The following is a 17,808-nucleotide window of genomic DNA, read 5'->3' as shown; positions in this document are numbered from 1 at the left end:
AAATATCCACAATGTGTAAAAAAAGAATCTAACTGTCTCATCCTGTGCCTTTGCTAATCATATACAAATGTGAAGCCATTTCAGTCAGTCATCTAATGATTGCTACCTAAAAGCACAATTCCTGAAGCCATAATCAATTGTTTGAATCTCATTTAACAGGACAGAGACAGGAATCCCAAAAGATGGTCCAACTTTTCTTGCTGCAAAGTTGTGAAAGGGGAGCTCAATATTAAGGTACTGTTATCTGCTATTAGACAAGCTATAATTTTAGCTCTGATTCCACTTTTCTGATGAGCATAAACCATAACTTTGTTTGTTTGCCAATGTCTAATAAATTTTTCACTTTAATATTTAATCTCGCCCCTTTTCTCAAAGGGTACAGACATAAAATATCACAACACTGGAACAATCCTTGGGTACCTTGCCCTGTCACCATTTTTTAGATGGGAGATATAGTCAGTTCTTCTACAACGCGATAGTTGCATTCTTGTGCAACACCATGTTATAGAAAAATCTCGCTTAAAATGCTGGCGCTGTAATTGTGTTACAGCCAACACACATTTTAAAAGTTGCATTGTAAAAAACAGCGCCCCCAGTTCATCAATCGCGTTACAGCAAATTCACACTTTATAGTTGGATGGTTAAAGGGGTCAAAGTGTGTGGGGAGAAAATGGGAACAAGGCAGAGTTGGATGCTTATGCATTATCATATCGAATGACAGAGCACTCAAAAGAGTGAACGGCCTATTCCTGTTCCTATTTTTTATGCTTCGGTATGATTGTCAGGACTGTAAATAACAATTATTTAAGCGTGATGTTAATACTCTCAAACCACATCTGCTTGTCACTTGACATTCACAAACTCATTTTTCTTTGAAAGAATGTGTTACCGGACTGATAGTTTTTCTTTCAAATGCAGAATCTCGACCACCACTGCAAATTACACCAGTTTAATGCAGTTTGGAAATTACACTCAATAAGTTAGGAAAGACTGATGTTGTCCAATGGGGTGATGGCACTTGATTTGACAGATTTAAATTAATGTTAATTTAAATAAATAAAAGATACCCAAATAGGTATACATGCAATAAGGTGTGGTGTCAATAATCAGTACTACCAAAGGTAGACATGGTCGGTAGATCTATTAGCGCTCCTTTGTTATCGTTAAGCTACAATACTGGGATAAAAAAAATCTTTTAAACTCATTGATTTTCCTCATTGTGGAATTAACAAATGTTTCATTGCCTGTTGCACTTACGTTAACAAACTTTCTAACACACAACAAAAAAGGTTCCGTACTTGGAGGGAGTCCAGCTTGCAACTGAGCCATGCTTGGGGGTTGGGCTGCTCCTGTAGGTAACATGCCACTTTGGTTTGGCATCACACCCTGTTTCTGTAGTCTGGTGCGCCGCTTTTCTTCTAGTTCTTTCTGAATCTTATAGATCTTCTCAGCCAGCAGATGGTAATATTCTGCCTATTTTTCAAAAGTTGAAATTCTTTTTTTAAAAAATGCAAGACGAGAGGATTGTGAAGAAAACAAAAGAACATCCAGTGATACAGAGCAAGAAAAATTAACCCAGGTTGCTATCGGTAAATATTTCAATGGAAAACAAGATGAAAATTTACAGATTCTTTGCTTGCTACCAATGGACATCAGAATAAACTCCACCTGACCTAAACTGCTTTGCATTTTTATCTGTAGGCAGCATAACTGCCTGAGATCATTCTGATATTGTCTGATAAATATAAACAAAAAATCTGCTAATTTGTTACAACACTTAATTTGGATCCTTCCACATAAAAAAAATGATTAGCTTTCTTGGTTTTGTAACTTTTGAGAGATTACTGCAATACTGGCAGTAACCTTCTATCTATTTACTTGGCAGCTAGTGTGTTACTTAACTATATTTATTATACTATTGACTCAAGTCTTCTTTTAAAGTCTATCATAATATATTAAAGAGAATAATATTTGGTTCAGTGAAAAGCAGATTAGCAATAGCTTTGTCATTTATCCCAAGGTAAAACTGCACTACAACCAAAATATCAAATTATTACTTGCCCTGCTGTTGGCAGACTCATACATGTCTCCTTCCACCTTTCGTGCATAAGCTACCAGGTTTTCCATTCGCCTGTCTTTCAATGCTGCCGGGTCAGGTGTTGGGAATATGGCTTGAACTCTGCATTCAGAGAACCAATGGTCATAAAATGTTTAATTGCACAAGTTGAAATGTTAAAATGATCTTTAGTCAATTAATACAGCTTACAAATAAAAATAGTAGGCTCCTTAGATTTTCACACAAGTTAAAAATCTGAAGAAACTATCCAGACCATTCAGAAACCCTTAAAACATGTAACATTGAACGTTAGATTAACTAGTATAGCACAGTATCATATTCAGCACAATTACACCTCACCACAACACAAAGATGTTTGGAACTTTCTCTCTATAAATGAGGATTGATAGCTTATTAATTGTTTATTTTAAATGTGAGATTGGTAGATTTTGGTTAGTAAGGGTTGTGAATCTGTGGAATTCCCTGCACAGCAAAGCAGTTGAGATTAACTTTTTGAATGTTTTTAAAGGGAAAGGTAGATTTATGAACAGTAAAGGAATTAAGGATAATGGCGAGCGAGCGGATAACTGGAGCTGAGTGCATAAAAAGATCGCCATGATCTTACTGAATGACAGAGTAGGCTTGATGGGCCAGATTTCTTATTTCTTACATTCTTACATTACAGTACCATCTTAGGTACTAAGACACACTAAGTGCAGCTTCTTCATTTACAGCTTAGTTATAGTGTAATAAAGTCACCAACACATATCACCATATTAGGTACAGAGTATCTCAATACAATCCTTTGTTACAGAATGAGAAATGACAAAAAAAGTTATGCTACAGCTATTTATAGTATGACCATAGGTCAGAAAAATAAGTTAAAAAGATAAACATCACAGTCTCTCTTCAAGGACTGTTTGCAACAGATCAGCACAGGGGGCCTCCATGTAGTCTGACCATTGGCTGTCGTCATGTACCACACTGGGCCACTGCTGCTACTTCACACTGGGTGCTGGCACCCCCACTTCAGGTAGCTGGTAACTCCACCATTTTGCACTGCTTTCTTACTGAAAGTGCAGACCATTAACCTCTTCACACAGACGTGCACATAAGGAACAAAATGGAGGAGACTAGTACAATAATAAGATTTTAAAAATATCTGGTTGGGTACATGAATAAAAAGGATGGAGGGGGATACGGGCCAAAAGCTAGCAAACGGGACTAATTCAGTTTAGGATCTGGTCAGCATGGATGAGTTGGACTGAAGGGTCTGTTTACATGCTGTATAACTCTATGACTATCTGACTGAACAGATCTAATTTGGAAGTCTTTGGGGTAGTGCTTGGAATGTGTTGCCAGCAGATGTAATAGAGGCAGACATGGCAGATTCATTTAAGATATATATGAATAGATGCATGAGTAGGTGGGGAGCAGATGGATACAGATGCTTCGGAATTGGTTGACAGGTTTAGACAGTGGATTTGGATCAGCTCAGGCACGGACGGCTGAAGGGCCTGTACCTGGGCTGTAAGTTTTCTTTGTTCTTTATCTTGGTAAGGGAAAGGTTAGAAGGTTAAGGGAGAGAAAAAATTACTTAAGTGTGAGGTCAGATGTATCCAAAAAATTTGGCAAATGAAGGGATAAACGTGCTGCAGCTCAATCTGAGAAAAGCATAACATGAAGAAATGTTTGTAGGAGATTAACTGTGTACCTTTCCAATATATAAAGTTAGATAGTACAGGTTATTGATATTAGCTTGCAACAAGTTGCGATGATGAACAATTCATCCAGTTATCTGCACATTTAACAACCAAACGTGAAACCTTTGCAGATGAGTCACGTACTCAAGTGGGTGAAACTCAGTCAAGGTTGGGGGGGGGGGGGGGGGGGGGGGGAAGAGGAGCTTCTTGTGGCATCGTGGTAACGTCCCTACCTCTGGACTGAGACAGCCGGTTGAAGTCCTAACTGCTTCAGAGATGTGTATTAACAGCTTGATTAGAAAAATAGGTAAAATTAAAAAACCTCAAAACAAGTTGTGAAATTCAGGACCAACAATAACATCTTGTGAATTGCTTTCAGTTTCCTGAGTTGAATCATATCACTTGCATGAAAGTCATTGTCTTAACTGGTTAAAGTATCATGCAGTGGAGTTATGTAATCAGGTCTTGAGGCAAAATCTGCCTTTGGTATCTGCCTGATGCTGGAAGATACAACAGGCCCGAGTATTCCAAATGGAAGAATCAGGTGGATTTATGATTGATTATTTTCATACGACTTTTGCTGGAGTTGCATTTGTGTGGACACTGGGTGAACACAGATTTCTGAGTTAGCTGTGATTACCCTGTCCACATCAAAGTGGTTGCTTATACTCAAAAAGAAAAGACTGCTGGTGAAACTCAGCAGGCCTGGGAGCATCTACAGGAAGAAAGCAGAGTTAACATTTCAAGTCCAGTGACTACATCAGTTTAGTTCTTGCTTCCTGTTAAAATTGATGAAGCGTGACACAAGAATCAACCTTTTCTGAGTTTTTCTGCACACAATTTCAAATCACCACCAGGAGGAAAACACTGGTGGAAAGGAGATATAATTGTTGTGGTTCTGTTCGCCGAGCTGGGAGTTTTTGTTGCAAACGTTTCGTCCCCTTTCTGGTGACATCTTCAGTGCTGCTGCGACCACTAGGACTCATAACAGCACACAAACCAACAGCCACCCTCAGACAACAACTCACCAGGACGAAGGACCCGAGACCAGCATGAGCAAAACCAACGTAGTGTACAAAATCCCATGCAAGGACTGCACAAAACACTACATAGGACAAACAGGAAGACAGCTAACAACCCGCATCCATGAACACCAACTAGCCACAAAACGACACGACCAGCTATCCCTAGTAGCCATACACTCAGATGACAAACAACACGAATTCGATTGGGACAACGCCACTATTATAGGGCAGGCCAAACAGAGAACAGCCAGGGAATTCCTAGAGGCATGGCACTCATCCACAAATTCTATCAACAGACACATCGACCTAGACCCTATATACCGGCCACTGCAGCGGACAGCCACTGACAACCGGAAGCGGCAGATTCAAACCAGTATAAATCAGCACAGATGCGCTTCACAGGAGGCTCCCAAGCACTGAAAATGTCACCTAGAAAGGGGACAAAACGTTTGCAACAAAAACTCCCAGCTCGGCGAACAGAACCACAACAACGAGCACCCGAGCTACAAATCTTCTCACAAACTTTGAAGGAGATATAATTTGCAATAATATAAAAAAAACCATGTACATTAAGGCTACAAAATAACAATCATCCCAATTGTCGTGAATTAATCACTGTCATAGTGGCTAAATCAGGTCCTCTATCAAATACACAGATGCTGATAACTTACAGTTTGTGAACAAGGTGATTGCGTAGGTCCTGAGTGACATCTTCATGCCATGATTTCCGAATGCCTGTACTGGTGGGGGGCGTTGCTGTTGGCACCGCGTTTAGATTACTAACATTTGTGCCATCACTTAGCATTGGGCTGAAGGAATTAAAAGATGGTGTGAGTGATAGAATTTGTAAGAATTTTTAAATCGGTAAGACTGCAAAGAATCAACTCTTCGCCTTTAATGTACTCCCCTCACAGATTTGATATCATTCTGTATTAAATGAGGTGGTACAGATATTGACATTCATTTTTGAGTCTTCATTTCACTGTCATGCAATCGAATTCTTTAGCCTGATCATAGTGAAGAAGGGCAATTCTCCTTTTGGTCAATAGAGTATTGACACCCAAATTTATGCATGCATTTTTATATTACATGAAGTACTGCAGATGAAAAAGGAAAACTAAAACAAAGAGCAAGAACAAATCCAGACTTACTTGGGCGAGGTCATAGATGGCAACAGCATAGCATCATGCAGTAAGCTGGACTGCTGGCTAGGGGCTTGCACACCAACATTACTTCCATTCACACCCATTTGGCCAGAACCTGTAAAGCCAAAAAGATTAGAATTCTAAAATATTCTCCACTGATGAAAATGTGATTAGTTCACAGGCAGACAGTAATATGCACTGTTGCCATTTTTCAGACACTGTTTTGGATACAAAAAAGTACAATATAAAGATATAGTGAAATAAGTAATTTTGAAAAATTTAGCTTTTTTTAAAAAAAAGTGATAAGTACTGCTGTTTTGCAACATGCCCTCCAACGTGTTCCATGCAACCACTATTTGGGAATGGATGATTATCACAAATCTAAGCTGCATCCATTTTGCATGCAGTTTGTACCTACCCATAGCATTCATAGGCCGCAGAGACTGGTGCCCCTGTGAAGCCTGAGACGATTGCTGGTTCTGCACCTGAGGTTGAGGCTGCATCTGGTTACCCTGATACGTGAGTCCAAGTGCTGCATAGGCTCTCTCTATAGAGCTTGGATCAATCTGACTGGTAGTGTTTAAACTTGGCGTGTTCTGCTGTCCAACTCCTACTGACCCTAACGAGTTTCCTAATCCTACAGCTGCTCCAGTTAGTAATGCTGTATAAAAATAAGAAGAAAAACACAGTAAATTCCGGATTGAAGAACATCTTGAGACAGCCAAGTTTCTATTAATAAATGAATTAATTGGGACTTGTGAATGACAATAACCCTAATACAAGCATGGGGTCTCCTGTGTGAAGCTATTACCTTGGCCCGCTGTAGGTGATGGCCTAGTGATATTATCACCAGACTACTAATCCAGGCTATGTGCTCGGGACCAGGGCTTGAATCCTGCCATAGCAGACGGTGGAATTTGGGCTCAATATAAACTTAAGAGTCGAATTGATCATTAATTAGATTCATCATCTAATGTCAATCATTAATCCATTGCTGATTGTTGGAAAAACCCATCTGGTTCACTAATGCCTGTAGAGAAGGGGAATGTCATCTTTACCTGGTCTGGCCTACATGCGAGTCTAGCCTTTCAAACTGTACTCTGGGCAATAAATGCTGGCCTAGCCAGTAATGACCTCACCCCACAAATGAATTTTAAAAAATGTTGTTTGCCTCACCCTTTACCGTGACTGGCTAGTACTCAAATTTTGCTAACCAGAGTACAGTTCTAAGATAATTAGGCAGTATTTCTAACATCTTTCTTGAGGACTTGTAGGAAGCATCTACTATTTGTAAGTCAAATGCTTTAAGTCGCAGGTAGTATTGCTGAAATTTCCTTTTGTTAAATTGAGAGAACTGAAGTCTTTATTCCCTATAGTATCTTCACCTCCATGATGCACGTTACCATCCTTCAATTTACTATATCCTACAATCTCTCACTACACTTACTCAAAAACACTGAAGCTTTGCTGTTCCCACTTTTCCCTGCAACTGGCCATGCTTTTTACCTGTATTTTCCATACATTTTTAAAAAAAATTACATTTCTGACTATGATCCAGTAACCAACCATTAAACTTCTTTAAGGCAAGTGATTAATAAATTTCTAAAATGGAAGCATTATAAATACTATAAATAGCCTTCATTTTGTTTCTATAGCCATGAAATTGCAACATCACCTAAGTTGCATTTAAACTTCTACAGCTCCATCCATCAGGTTCACTTCCCTGGATTACCTCATTCATTCAGCAAACCATCTCTCCAACACATTACCATCATTCCAGATTGCTGACACAACAGTCAACCTCCACTACTCACATAGCTTCAAATTCCTACCTGTTACTTTGACATCCATCTGCCCTTACTTCATGCCATGATATGCCTCCAATAACCCTTGCACACTCTAGACCATCTCACAATTGTTTGAAAACTGCATGACCACATCCTCCTTGTCAGCTTTCTGGACTTCAAAACAAAAACAAGCTAAAATTTAATTCCTACCATAATGCTGATACAGACACAATTTGACCTTGCTAATACTTGTAACACCTCAAAATCTAGAACACTGCATTTAAACTGATCATGAATCAGAACTCTGATCATATAATGGAGTATTTTCGATCACAGTGGGAACATAATGAGTAGGAATACATGCAAAACTATCACAACACACTCAACAACAAATCACCTGTGTACACACACATCATAAACACAGACTCCCAAAACAGTTGCAAATAGAATATAAAACAGGAAAGAAAGCCAACATACAGACTGGATCTCCTTAACTGGAGCCAGAGACAATTATTTTTCAATTAGAAAATAGTCAATCTTAGACTGACTCCTAAACAAATGAGACTTTGGCCTTGAAGTAACAAGGTCCATTTTAGCAGAATACTGGTGAGCAAAACATTGTAATACAAGCCTGTCCTTAGGAAACAAGATTACACTGAATATTTTGTACAATGGCATGAAAAATCCCTTTTCCATCAACTTGCCCTACAGCTTATAACCAAGGTTCCCAGAAGCAAATTTAACAAGGCATTCCTCAAAAGTGGTGAAAATCATTAGTTTACTCTGAATTACCCTCATTATTTACTAAAACTGAAAATTTTTGTGAAGAAATTAGCAAATTCAAGGTTACTAATATTTTGAAACACAATTTCATTATAAATTTTAGATCATTCTTTTAGCAGACTTGAAAAGTAGACAGACTTACGTTGCTGGTTACGCTTGTCCCCAGCATTTTTCAGAGGGAGACAGACAGGACAGTCATGCCTTGTGCAGTTCTTCCAGTGGGAGATGATCTGACGTGATGAAGCGCAGTGTGCAACTGTGGGGGGATCAAGAACACAGAAACAAAATGTGGGTAAATAAATATGTCCATCAGAAAATACAACCAAGTCAAACTGAGGTGAAAACGAAACTCAAGAGTTTAATTATAACCTTCATACCAGCCCAAATGATCATAGAATTAAATTGAAAAAAGGTGCCCCTCACATCCATTTTAAAACCTTCTCCTCTCACCTTAAAAATACATCTTCTAGTTTTGAACTCCCTTATCCCAAGGAAAAGAACTTAGCTATTCACCTTATCTACGCCCTTCATGATTTTCTCAACCTCTACAAGGTTACCTCTCAACCTCCTAAGCTCTCGTGAATCAAGTTCCAGCCTATGCAACCTCTCTTTATAACTTAAATTCTTGAGTCCTGACAACATCTTCGTAAATCTTTTCTGAAACCTCTCCAGTTTAACATTGATCTTATAACAGGGCAACCAGAACTGTACACAGTACTCTCTCAAAAGTGGCCTCACCAATGCCCTTTACATCCACAACATGACGTCCCAATGTCAAAACTCTATGGTCTGAGCAAAGACGGCAAGCATACTAAATGCCTTCTTAACCAGCTTTTTGACATGTGACGCAAATTTCAAAGAACTGTGAACAGAGAGACCCGGAGGTCCAGGTACAACACCACAATCCAGGGCCCTACCATTAGCTATAAAAGTCATGTCCTTGTTTGTCTTACCAAAATGCAATACATCACCTTTATCCAAACTAAACTCCACCTGCTACTCCTCAGCCTTCTGGTCCAATTGATCAAGATCCCTTTATAACCTTCAATGTCCACAATACCATCAATTTTAGTGTCATCTGCAAACTTACTAAGCATACCTCCTAAATTCTCATCCAAATAGTTTATGTAAATGACAAACAGTGGACCCAGCATCAATCCTTGCAGAACATCGCTAGTCACAGGCCTCCAGTCTGAAAAACAACCCTCTACCACCATCTTCTGTCTCCTACTATCAAGTCAACTTCGCATCCAATTGGCTGGCTCTCACTGAATCCATTGTGATCTAACCAGTCTACCATGTGGAGCCTTGTCAGAGATCTAACACTCTTTTTAGTCACAGTCTCAAAACACAATCAAATTTGAGAGAACTTCCCATGCACAAAGTCATACTGACTGTCACTAATGAGTTCTTGCTCTCCAAGCTGCATGTAAATCCTATCTCTCAGAATCCACTCCAATAACTTACCCACCAAAGAAATGTAATTATTTAGCTAATGTAAATTCCCAAGTCAAACAATAGCCTCATTTGCTGAGTTTAAGAAACTGGGGAATTAAATAATGGCAAAGAAGTGGAGTGGGGGAGGTGGTGGGGTGGGATGGAAATATGTTTCAAATGATTTAGAAACAAATAAGAAGTGACGTGCCCAATCTTCATGATACTAATTCACTTTATACTCACCCTGACAGGATTTGCCAGCTTGACAGTGGGTCATATGATTCAGAACATTCTTCATGGTTCGGCAGTGTGGCAAGTTGCAGGGTCGCACCTCACCATTGGCTTGCTCTCGACGTTGGCATTTATGTGCATGTAAGAGCAGAACCAATTGTTGTTGGATGAGTTTTCGTTTCTCTGGATCTGCTGTGGGTGCAGAACCCATTCCCTGTCCTGGAGGCTGCCCTATTCCTCCTTGCTGCACGGAGGACGACTGCTGCGGCTTTAGAAAACAAGAAAGCATGCATTTAACAGAGCACCCTTCCTAACATCAAAATGTCTCAAAGCACTTTACAAGCAAAAATTCACATTCAAAAATAAAACGTAGCCAACGCTGCACTGTAGTTTGCCAGCCAAACTACTCACGAGTGAGATCCCACAAACAGAAATATTTCAGTTTAACTTCTCTTCTCTCTCCAGATACCAAAACACAACACATTGAATACTACTTTGAAGTATCAGCTATTCAGTTTTACAGCCTCTGGAATAACCAGAGATGAAATGCTACCACTGTGCCAAAATGTACATCGAAAAGAAAATGAGCAAAACTCTGCATACTAAATTATTAGGGACTATATTTATTTTTAGAAGATATGTTTTCAACTGGTGCTTTTGTCGAAGCCCTGATTATGGATTTCTTTGCATTTTAGTACTAACTATTCGTCACCAGCTCTTACAAGATTCCTTTCCTTCTAAATATCCATCCTCTTTCTGGATTCCTAATAATAGTCACTACATGTACACAGGTGGAATTATCTTTGTTGGCATTATAACCAGAACAATGCTGTAACTCACTCAGCAATGTATGGTGGTATAAGATGAATGATGCAAGGAACAGATGTCGAAATCTTTTGACAGTCATTAAACACATACTAATACTCACAAGTAGGACAAATAGTCACAAATTTGTCCCTTAACAAGGCACCAACTTTAAAAATAAACAAACACATTCCTCTCGAGATTATACTTTCGCATTCACTGCTTTCATATTTTGGTCTTATTGCCCATGCTTAAAAATAAAGTCGTTCTTGGTTGGCACTATAAAGTCAACAAGTTAGAAACTGAGGAAGGGCAGAATTTGAGATAGGTGAACTTCTTAGCACTCACCAAATTTTGCATCCCAGCAGCACCAGCAGGTTTCTTGTCCATTGTAAACTGAGGCAGACTGTTCCCTAGGCCACCTTTGCTTTGCATCTGCTGCCCAAGTCCACTGGTACCCAGTGTCTGACCAGGGTTCTGTCCGTATGGCTGGCCGTAAGGATTAGGGGTGCCTATCATTCCCATCTATTGATTTAAGAAAGTAAAATGAACTTCTGACACTTAGTATGGAGTGCGAGACATTCATCTTGCTTCATTTAGTCCAAGGTCAACTACATTACCTGAAAAGATTATGTTTAATTTAGAGGACAGACTACATGAAATCAAAATGCTTATAAATGATGAATTCTTAAAGTAAACATTTCAAGAACATTTGGAAAACCAAAAAGAAAGTAGAAAGTTCAACATGGATGTAAAAGAAAGAATTGATGCAATGTTGGAAACTTTAAAGTCAGGATGACCAAGGAATGAAGAAACTTTTGGTTTAAGTTTGGCTTGGGAAATGAGTGTACTTAAAGAAGCATTGCAAGCCTTTTCTGGTCAGAAGATGATCTATGGCTCAAAAGGGCATCCAGTGGCAGAAAGCAAATACTACGTTACAAAGCAACATAACACATTCTATAATACAGCTCATGGCCTGAATAAAATTCAGTTAGAGACAAAAACACTGGAGGTAAAACTAGGATTGAAGAAGGGTTACACCCAAAACATCTACTTCTTCACCTCCTGATGCTGTCTGGCTTGTTGTGTTCTTTCAGCCTCCTGCTTGAATAAAATTCAAGTTAATTTTGAATGAGTAAACTCGTAGGTGCATTTTCGATTTTTGCTATGAATCAATTTTAAAACCTAATTAATTGTAGAAAGCAAAGCACATTTTCATTTGAACTTGAGGAATTACATCCAACATGTTACATAAAATGTTCTCAAGAAAAATCTCACTCCAATTTGCTTCAGTGTTTTAATAGCAATAAACTAAAATCTAACATGATTTTTACAAATGGCCAACTTGTTTGAAATATCTTTGACATTTGTGCAATGCAATTCCATGTTTGATAAATATTATACCCATGCTGTCCAAAATTTCATAGAACACTCTTATGGTAATAAGGTTACCATGAAGGGTTCCTCTTAGCCTCTCCTCTCATGCGGGGCACGATGATCCAGTTAAACCACCACCAGTCCTCTCTTTAATGACATAGTAGCCCTATGATCTGGTAAGATTATGATGACTTTTTACAATAATGAGCAAAATAAAATAGCAAGCCTGACAGAAAATGGCTAACAGCCATCATTTACCTTTACCAGAAACATTTCATCTTAGAAGCAAGTGTAGACTCAGTGGCGAAGGAGGGAGGAAAGAAATGAATCACTAGTTACCACATTTACCCACTTTTCTACCTCCAAATGCACAAATATAAACAAATTTTCAGTGAATCCCAAGCATTACTGTGGACCACTTCAATATTATGTAATTGCCTTAGGATCTTATTTATAATGTACATAGCTCAAATGAAACATGTGCAAGCTTAAAACTCATTTTAGTCATTAGTTAAACATTTACATGTAGTCACTAACTCCCCATACTCAAAATGCAACTCAAATTTCAGTGCAGATAAATAAAAAGTAAAGTTACCATTGTCCTACCAGACCACAGGACAGCTCTCTCGTTAAAGAGTCACATCTGGTGGTGGTTTAACTGGAGGGTCACCACACTTCAAGCAAAAAGGGAGAGGTTGAGATGAAGAGCCATTCAACAGTAACCTCAGTTTGTGCGGGAATTGAAACCATGCTGCTGGCATTACTCTGCATCATAAACCAGGCAATTGAGCTAACTGACTCCAGTGCATATACGATATTAAATCAAAATCAGTGACCTAGCAATGGTACTCAACTTTGAGGAAATTATGAATTTTTTCCAGTTTACGTTTTACTCTGAAGGTATAATGGTTGTAAAATTTGCTCAAATTAGAGAATAGCTCCCAATGTAAAACTAATAATGCTGGCCACCTATAAGGGCCTGGATATAGGTTTGCTTGCTGAGCTGAAGGTTCATTTTCAGTTGTTTCGTCACCCTACTAAGTAACATCTTCAGTGGGCCTCCAGACGAAGCACCGCTGATGATTTCTGCTTCCTATTTACATTTTTGCGTTTCTTTGGGTTGGTAATGCCATACCCTGTTCTTTTTCTCAGGTGGTGGTAGATGGAGTCTAACTTGACGTGTCTGTTGAGTGTGTTCCGGTTGGAATGCCATGCCTCTAGGGTCCCCTTAACACCCCACTAGCCAAAAGAATAGCAGAGCATAACGGCCGCAGAATGCTTTGAGAAATGATTAATGATGCCCACAACAGACTCCGTAAATACAATCGGGAAATTTTACAACAAAAATCTTTACTCACTCATGCAAGAGATCATGAATGAACAGACACAATACAACAAGCCATTGACATAAGACAGCGACAAACACAGAAAATGAAAAAACTAGACATGCAGAAAAAAATGAGACAAACTTTTACACAAAGTAACAACACTGACAACACAGAAGCATGGATAAAAAAAACACTTACTGACCGACCCTCAACAGACAATGGAAAAGCCGTCTTAGTAGGAGGATTAACTTACAACTGCCAGGCACAAGAAAGATTTCCTAACAGCATTAGAAACAACACTAAAAGACAACCAACTCACAGAAGAAACCCAGCAAACTATCAGACAGGTAATCGCACCAACATTAAGCAGAAAAAAGGAAACAAGGAAAGCACCGGAAAGACTAAAAAAAAATTGTTATCCTACCTGCAGACAAAAGATGCTCGACAGTCATTCTAAATCGAAAAGACTACATTGAGAAAGCAAACGCACTACTTACAGATACCAACACTTACCAGCAAGTGGTGATAGACACAACCCCACAACTAGAGAACCGAATCACAGCCCTACTCAAAATCTTCAGAAATCTTAAATAAATAACTTCCAAAAAATGAAACCAGACAGATCCAACACACCTTGCTTCCATGGATTACCCAAAATTCACAAACCAGAGCTCCCCTCAGACCCATAGTCTTGCTACCTGGAATACTTACGGACTGGCCAAGGAGCTACACCAAAGACTAAAAAACACTTAGTAAAAGACTCACACCACTCCATCAACTCCACTCAAGAATTCTTGAAGACCAAAGACATTAAGATAGAAGAGGATGAAATAATGGTCTCCTTTGATCTAACAGCCTTGTTTACATCAATTAACATTAACCTGGCCAAGGAAACATTGACTACACTATTAGAAGACCCAAAGATACATACACCCAACACTAACCATCAGCAAGGACAGTATCGTCAAGCTAGTGGACCAAGCCATACTACACACTTCACTTTCAACAACAAAACCTACAGACAAATGAATGGAATACCCATGAGATCTCCAATATCAGGGCTCTTAGCAGAGGCAGTAATGCAGAGACTTGAACAAAAAGCTCTACCAATCATCCAACCCAAACTTTGGGTCTGCTACGTGGATGACACCTTTGTCGTCACAACGAAACAAATTAGAGGAAACCTTCAAGACCATCAATAATACCCTTACTGGCATTAAATTCACTTGAGGAGGAATACAACAACAAACTGTCATTCTTAGATGTCACAGTACAGCAAACAGCCAATGGGGAACTTCAAACCAGCATCTACAGGAAAACAACACATATGGACCAAATATTGAACTACAGAATCAATCTTCCCAACACCCACAAATGAAGCTGCATCAGAACATTATTTCAATCAGTTAACACACACTGCAGTACACAGAAACTATGCAGAGCAGAGGAAAATCACTTATATCGTGTATTCAAAAAGAATGAGTACCCAATGAACACAGTCCGCCGATTTCTCAGCAACAAATGGGTACACAATGAACTCAGTGCACTGATTTCTCAGCAATAAACCCAAACAAGCAGACAAAACATGTCCAGAAACCCCAGCCACTCTCCCCTACATCAAAGACATCTCGGAAATGCCAGACTACTCAGACACCTTGGCATCATTGTAACCCACAAACACACTAAAACAGCAGCTAATGAACTTGAAAAGACCCTCTAAAGACAACAAACAAAGCTAATGTCATTTACAAAATACCGTGCAAGAACCGTAACAAACACTACGTTGGGCAAACAGACAGAAAACTAGCCACCAGGATACATGAACATCAACTAGCCACAAAACGACATGACCCTCTCTCACTAGTATCCTTACGTACAGATAAGGAAGGACACCACTTCGACCGAGACAATGCATCCATCCTAGAAAGCATGACATTCCAACCGGAACTCTATCAACAAACACATCAAGTTAGAAACCATCTACTACCCCAAGAAAAAGAACAGGAAATGACATCACCACAGGAAATGGAATCACCAACCTAAAGAAACCCAAACTTTTAAACAGAAAGCAGAAATCAGAAATCAGCAGTACTTCACCTGGAGGCCCACTGAAGATGTTACCTAGTAGGGTGATGAAACGTCTGGAAATGAACCTTCCAGCTCAGCGAGTAAGCCTACATGCAGAACTCAACCTGAGCTACAAGTCTTCTCAAAACTCACTAAAACCTACAAGGGCCTTCTGGGATAAAATTTACATAACATCGACAGCAAATGAATATTCACTACTATTTCAACTTAATGTTGTATATTTTAAAACAGTCACTTCTGACAAGTTGAAAAGGACAACGCACGAATGTGCATACATTGATGTTTTACCCATCTTAAGGCATTTTTGTACCAAACAATTTCCAGCTTCTAGTCTGTTTTTTTTTAAGAAACCAGAAAACCAAATTCTTCACAACATATGGACATTTTTAATGCACTTCTGCTGAAAGTAGGCAGAACAGTTTTTAAAATACTAATTTAGCAAGAAGCCCATTTTAATAATTCATTAATAAAGAAAGTACACAGTATAGCTGAATTTTCGATCTTGATGTATTGTGTGGAAGCAGTAAAAGGGAGGGAGAGGAAGTCCACTGGAATATCATGTGCTACCTAGCAACTCTCTGATTTAGGGGTGGATGCCAGAGCTAGTCTTTGGCTATCCAGCCAACTGTTGCATGATGCAAAAAAAAAAGGAAAGACAGGAATAAGCAAAATCTGAAAACCTGAAGCACTGAACTGACAAGAGAAACTTAAAAATCAACATCTGTAAAAGAATACGCATAGATCTTAACAGCCACTTAAAACTGCTATTCAAACGTTTCCACGTTTCTCTTGGTTACTAAATAGTGAGCACAAAGCAAACTAATAAAACTAGAAAGGTATTCAATTTGCAGATTACAAGCTTATGGCACAATTGGGGTACACTGGCAAGACAACAGCATAAAATCCTATTTAAAAATGGCTGCATGTATTGGGATCAAGGCAAAATGCTGCAGAAAATCTAAACCTGAAATGTAAAAAGAAATGCTCAATTAAATAGCAGATTATGAGGTAGAATTTGTGAAAAGAAAGAGGCAATTTTACATTGTCTATGACCTCTTGTCAAACCTGGAAAGTGTTAAAGATGTAAGCAGGCACATGGAAATATGAAGAAAACATAAGGATAACAGGACAAGATAGAAAGAAAAATTGATCTACAGAGAATTTTGATGGCAATGATCCGAAACTGTTGAACTTAACGTTGAGTAGATAGCTATTAAATGGCTGCTTGAACAATGATACATCGTCCCTCAAGTTTCTGTTGAGCATTACTGTGACAGCGTAGGAGACAGACGACAGAGAGGTTTAAGATAAAGGAATCCAAATCACAAACAATAAGAACAGAGTCACTTGTGGACTGAGCAGACTTGATGAGTAAGGCAATCTCTACTATGTAATCTGTGTTTGGTGCCCCAATGTAACGATCACTGTGTGTAACTAAAATAATACAGCAAGAGTTCAAGTTAATTATATTAAAGATTTTTAAAATCTATATATTTAGACAACATGATACTTCACACAAAGGTCAACAAGTAGCAACTGCAAATAATGAAACAACTAGTTAATAATGTTTTGCTGAAGATGATAGAGAATAGAACATAAGCCAGCATCCTTAGAGTTCTGCAATGCAGAAAAGTCAAATACAGCACTGAGAAAAGCTTCTTGATCCGAAACATGAATCATCATCTTCCTCCACAAATGCTTCCACAGCATTTTGTTTTTATTTCAGATACAGCACTCCTTCAGTAGAATAATTTAGATTTTATTACGAATCGAAATATTGGAATGCAACTTGAATTCGCAACCTTCTGAGTCAGAACATATAGCAGTCTGGTTACAATGGTGGAGAGTACAGCATTTGGATATTTGTAACAGCTACAGTAATATATACAGTTGTACTCAGACGTTGATCTCCAACACTTCAGATTTTTCCTATTTGGGGACTGCCCTCTCGCTATTTACATCAATATAATGAAGGAGGGTAAAGATGAGTAGCAGAGAGACAGATTTATTATTAAACGAATTAAATTTTGAGCAAACCATTCAC

At 38.8% G+C, this 17,808-nt stretch overlaps 1 protein-coding gene across 1 annotated transcript in view; it reads right to left on the bottom strand.

Moving 5' to 3' along the window:
• The window catches only part of LOC132831480 (histone acetyltransferase p300-like), a 123,475-nt gene that overhangs the window by 57,007 nt on the left and 48,660 nt on the right, over window positions 1-17,808 (bottom strand). The window contains exons 3-10 of the mRNA XM_060849644.1: window positions 11,320-11,496; window positions 10,180-10,435; window positions 8,642-8,755; window positions 6,348-6,590; window positions 5,936-6,044; window positions 5,456-5,593; window positions 2,058-2,179; window positions 1,299-1,469 (exon numbers count right to left, since the gene is read on the bottom strand). Coding sequence (XP_060705627.1) covers window positions 1,299-1,469; window positions 2,058-2,179; window positions 5,456-5,593; window positions 5,936-6,044; window positions 6,348-6,590; window positions 8,642-8,755; window positions 10,180-10,435; window positions 11,320-11,496 — 1,330 coding nt within the window. The remainder of the gene's footprint in view (window positions 1-1,298; window positions 1,470-2,057; window positions 2,180-5,455; window positions 5,594-5,935; window positions 6,045-6,347; window positions 6,591-8,641; window positions 8,756-10,179; window positions 10,436-11,319; window positions 11,497-17,808) is intronic.

Source organism: Hemiscyllium ocellatum, chromosome 33 (assembly GCF_020745735.1).
Source record: "Hemiscyllium ocellatum isolate sHemOce1 chromosome 33, sHemOce1.pat.X.cur, whole genome shotgun sequence".
NCBI lineage: Eukaryota > Metazoa > Chordata > Chondrichthyes > Orectolobiformes > Hemiscylliidae > Hemiscyllium > Hemiscyllium ocellatum.
Note: the sequence above shows the minus strand (reverse complement) of the source record. Positions and strands in the feature narration are given on the sequence as shown.